This window comes from Marmota flaviventris, chromosome 5 (assembly GCF_047511675.1).
Source record: "Marmota flaviventris isolate mMarFla1 chromosome 5, mMarFla1.hap1, whole genome shotgun sequence".
Classification (NCBI taxonomy): Eukaryota; Metazoa; Chordata; class Mammalia; order Rodentia; family Sciuridae; genus Marmota; species Marmota flaviventris.
In genome coordinates, this window is record NC_092502.1 from 5,690,113 (window position 1) to 5,695,518 (window position 5,406).

General features: G+C 35.3%; 1 protein-coding gene across 1 annotated transcript; it reads right to left on the minus strand.

Annotated features, from left to right (window-relative positions):
• Positions 1-3,947: 3,947 nt before the first annotated feature.
• On the minus strand, positions 3,948-4,823 carry LOC139705864 (olfactory receptor 2L13-like). The gene has a single exon (XM_071612763.1). It carries the CDS (start codon positions 4,821-4,823, stop codon positions 3,948-3,950), a length of 876 nt encoding a protein of 291 aa, XP_071468864.1.
• Positions 4,824-5,406: the final 583 nt, after the last annotated feature.

The following is a 5,406-nucleotide window of genomic DNA, read 5'->3' on the forward strand; positions in this document are numbered from 1 at the left end:
TGAGACTAGGACTTCTACATTGCTTATGGCTTCCCTAATTTGTTGACGCTGGCTTTGAACTTGCGATCCTCCTGCCTCAGCCTCCCAAGCTGCTGGGATTACAGATGTGCCCAGATCTCTTATAATATTTTCTATCTTTAATTGGAGTCATCCTCTCTCTGTGTGTTTTCCTACATCAGGTTCCTCTTTCCTTTCTTTTCCTCTTACATCACCTGCACTGTCTCAAATCCCCTTAATCATCTTTTTCTTCTTTTTACCTTGGTATGTACTATTCTTAAATACCTTTTGTTTCTTTTTCTTTCCTTCTTTTGACCTGTTTTTTTCTCTTCCCATTTTTAGTTCCTATATTAAATTATATCAATTTTACTAAATTTAATAACTAACTTTTTAACATATTCCATCACTATATCAAAAGTTCACATACTTGAATTGGAGAAACTGTGAAGAACAGTATCAACTTTTTCATTTTTCACGAGTTTGAATAGTAGCTGGCTATGCTTTGAAGAAATGGTAGTAAATAGGGTTTGTGGCTTTTGTCAAAGAGGTGCTGATACAGGGAACAGCAGAAGAGTTAAAACATGAATATTCAGATATTCACCAAGCACAGGACTTTGAAGAGAAAGAAGCTCATAAAATGGTCACTTACATAAAATAAACAGTGATAATCACCTCAAAAAATGGGTAGATGCACAAACAATTTTAAAAAGCAAGGGAATAACCACCCCATTATAGCCCATAACACTATGACTTCAACAACTGACTACAATGATACCACAGTGGATAAATTGTTAGGGAAAGAATTTAGAAAATTTATAGTTATAATGTGCGATGAGCTTGAAGAAGAAGTAACAAATGAAATTAGGGAGAAATTTCAGGAAATAAAGACCATTTCAATAAGGTGATAGAGATTCTGAAAAAGAGCCAAACATAAATCATAAAAATAAGATAAAATGAAGACAATTAAAACTTTTATGAAAAGCAGCACCAGTAGATTATACTAATTAAAGGTTGCTTTTCAGTATTTAAAGGCAAAGTTTAAAATCTGAAAGTAAAGTCAAATAGAAAGAAAAGACATTAAGAGATCATGAACAAAACCTGGGATAACATCAAGAGACCAAATTTAAGAATAACTGGAATCAATGAAGTCTCTGAAAAAAACTAAAGGAATAAACAATCTTTTTCTATGAAATTACATTAGAAAAACTTCCAAATTTTAGGAATGAGATGGAGATCCAAATACAAGAAGCACACAGGACTCCAAATAGGCAGGATTAATTAAGAAAATCCTCTCCAAGGCACATCATGGTAACATACCTAAGATACAAAGTTTTAAAAGGTGAAAGAGAAAAACAGGAGTTTGTTCACATATCAAATGATCTCTCAACTCAGACTTAAAAAACCAGGAGGGGTTGGAATAATATATAACAAGCCCTAAAAAAATAGGTACCAACAAAGATTACAACATTCAGTCAAATTATCCTTCAGAATATAAGAAAAAATAAAAATATTCCATGATAAGAAGAAACTGAAAGAGTTCATAATCAGTAAGCTTGTACTACAAAATATATTTAAAAATATATATCATGTAGAAGATATAAAAAATGGAAAATGAAAACCAGCATGGGGATAAATTGTAACAGAAGAATTGTCAGTTAAAGGAGAATAAAGTTTGAATTATGCATTTAAAAAAACTCTATAATAACATTAAATGTAAATGGTCTAAGCTGTTCAATCAAAAGACATACACTTGCTGATTGAATTAAAAGAAAACAAGACCAAACCATATGCTTTTTGTGAGAGACTCACAATTACAAATACATCAACAAATGAACTTGAAAATAGAGAAAATCTATAACATGCAAATGGTAACTTAAAGAAAGCAGAAGTTGGTACTCTTATCTCAGACAAAGTAGAAATCAGGTCAAACTAATCAGAAGACAAAAAGAAGTCACTTTTTACTGGTTACAGGAATCATCCAAAATGTATTGTTATTATGTATATTTATGACCCAAACATTGTTTTATCTACTTATATAAAACAAATGCTTTTCAGTATAAAGAAACAAGTAGCTTTCAAAAGTAATATTTGGTGATTTGAACACATCCCACTACACAGGTTATCCAGACATGATCTAAGCATAGATTCTTTAGAACCCGCCCCCCCCCCAAAAAAAAAAAAAGAAAAGAAGAGAAACAATAAAAACAACAACAACAAAACTATTAATCAAATGAACCTAACAGACACCTATAGAATATTTCATCCACTGACAACTGAATTCACTTACTTCTTATAAGTGCATAAAACATTCTCTAAAACAGATCATATTTTAGGGCAAAAAGTGAATCTTAGCAAACACAATAAAAACTAGATATTTACTTGCATTCTAGCAGATCAAAACAGAATACCATTTAAACATCAGAGAAAAAAACAACCATTCTAACATCTGAAGTATGAATAATACATTTCATCTTAAAGAATTGGTCACAGAAGAAATCAGGGTAGAAATAAAAAAATAGGAACAAAAATAGAGATACAACATATAAAAATATCTGGGACAGCATAAAGGTGGTTCTAAGAGGAAAGATAACAGTACTGAGTTCCTACATTTGAAAAAAATAGAAAGTCATCAAATAAATAATCCAACATTAAACCTCAGATTTGTAGAAAACAAAGAAAGTAGCATCAAAATCAGTAGAAGACAAGAAATAACTAAAATTCTAGCCAAAATCAATTAAATTGAGACTAACACAAACAATACAAAGAATCAATGAGACACAGAGTTGTTTCTTTAAAAAGGTAAAGAGACTGATAAATGTTTAGTCAAACAAACCCAAAGAAAGAACTAGATTAACAACATTAGAGATACAAAAGAAAACAAATATCACCACAGAAACTACTAAAGACCAGACTATCATCAGACACTATTTTGAATTTTATATTCCAATAAGCTACAAAATCTCAAACAAACTTGCAAATTCTTAGAGATATTTGACCTACCCAAATCACTCCATGAGGATATAGAAAACTTAATCAGAGCAATATAAAGAAATGAAATAGAAGCAACCATTAAAAGATTTCTAATAAAAATCCAGAACAGATGAATTCTTAGCCAAATTCTACCAGGCCTTTAAATTCTCCTCAAATTATTCTATGAAAGAGAAAGGAAGGGAAGACTGCAAAATTAAGTCTATGAAGTCAGTGTCACCCTGATACCAAACAAAGTCACAGCAAGGAAAGAAAAATTCAGGCCAATATACTTGATAAATACAGATGTAAAACTTTCTAATGAAATATTGACAAACTGCATTAAAAAACATTATAACAAGACAGCATTACCATGAAAGTGTTTCATGTCCCTGGGCTTTTATAAACACAGGCCCCATGTTTCTCTGGGACACTTGACAAGTATAGGGTGGACATTGTTATGTGCTATAAGCTCAAAATTCATACAAGACCTTGACAAATTAGAATGAAAAAAAAAAAAAACTAGAGAAGAACATCCATAATATCATCTCAAATATTTCAAAATGATAACAAGCTAATATCAGTATAAATATTGTTATGTATATTATAGTAATATAGGTGTAACATATAAAATATAAATAATGTATAATTAATATCCACATTACTAACATAACATAAATAATTATAATATTTCCTAACATAAATATCCTTAATGATTGTGGATCTATATAATAACCAACATATTATTTAAATTAATTTTACTTTTAAATGAGTCACTATAAAATTTAATTTGTGGCCTGGGGATGTGGCTCAAGTGGTAGCACGCTTGCCTGGTATGCATGTGGCCCGGGTTCGATCAGCACCACATACAAAACAAAGATGTTGTGTCTGCTGAAAACGAAAAAAATAAATATTAAAAAAATTCTCTCTTTCTCTCTCTAAAAACAATTTAATTTGCACAGGTGGCTTGCATTATCCTTCTATTAGTCAGCACTGCTCTGAAGTTTGCACGAAAAAAAGTGATGCAGAGAAGCAGGAACAGCCATGCTCACTTCTTCCTGGGGGAGAACATCCCACACACTCTTCCCATGGCCCCCAAGGACCTCCTTGTTCCTCAGGCTGTAGATGATGGGATTGAGCATGGGGGTGAGGATAGTGTAGAAGACAGCCAGGTTCTTATCCTCTGCTGGGGAGCAGAGACTCCTGGGACGGAGATAAATACAGACAAAAGGAGCATAGTAAAACATCACCACAGTTAAATGTGTGGAGCATGTGGTGAAGGCCTTTTTTCTTCCCTCTTTTGAGTGCATGTGGAAGACAGCAAAAAGAACCCGTCCATAAGAAGCAGTGATCCCAAGGAAAGGGACAAGGAGAAACACAACTGTTCTCACAAACACCATGTACTCATAGACCCAGGTGTCCACACAGGCTAGGGGCAACATGGCTGGAATGTCACAGTAGAAGTGATTGATGACCCTGGACCTGCAGTAAGGAAGATGAAGGGCATAGACAGTGTGTGCCAGGGAGTTGATGGAGCCCAGTATCCAAGTTCCTATGATCATCTTCACACCAGTCCTTTTACTCATGTGGATGGGGTAGTGGAGGGGGTGGCAGATGGCCACAAAGCAGTCATAGGCCATGGAGGCCAGGATTAAACCTTCTGAGCCCGCCATGGTCAGGAAGAAGAAGTTTTGCACACCATAGCCCAGGAAGGAGATGCTTTTCTGGCCAGAGAGGAAGTTGTACACCATTTTGGGGACCGTGGAGGAGATGTACATCAGGTCCATGTGGGAGAGCTGGCTGAAGAGAAAGTACATGGGGGTGTGGAGCCGTGGGTCCAAGAAGATGAGGGAAGTCATCCCTGACTTCAACAGGCAAGAACAAACACAGAGATGATCAGGAGCAAGAGAAGAAGGCCTTTGAAGGAAACAACCCCAACAAAATAAAGTCATTTGAAGTTTGGTTCAATGTTTCCATTAAAACCTTCTGCCTTAATTTCCTTGAAAAAAACACCAAAACTAAACAATAAATATGAAATGTAACAGAAAAAGATACGATTGAAATTGTTAGTCTTTGTTCATGAATTCTTCTTCCTTCAAATCTGTAGCCTTTGTGAAACTGATTTTAAAATCTGAATATTCCTGCTGCAATTCTCTCTGTATCTCAGCACATCCTGGACACATACGTGGTCTTGGAATACAAAGTCTTTACCAGGCACAGAAAAGGGTAGCTGGAGCCTTCCTGCCTGCTGACTCCCAGCAGGAGCATTCCTAGGACTATGCACCAGGCTCAGCCCCAGAGGAAGCCAGGATCCTGCTTTCCCAGCTCCCCAACTCAGCACTCAGGTTCACCACAGACATGGCCTGTGGGGCGCAGAAGTGCCCTGTGTGCTTGAGTCTACATCCTAAGTGACCTCGCCTCCTCCACACCTTTAGTTTCTGC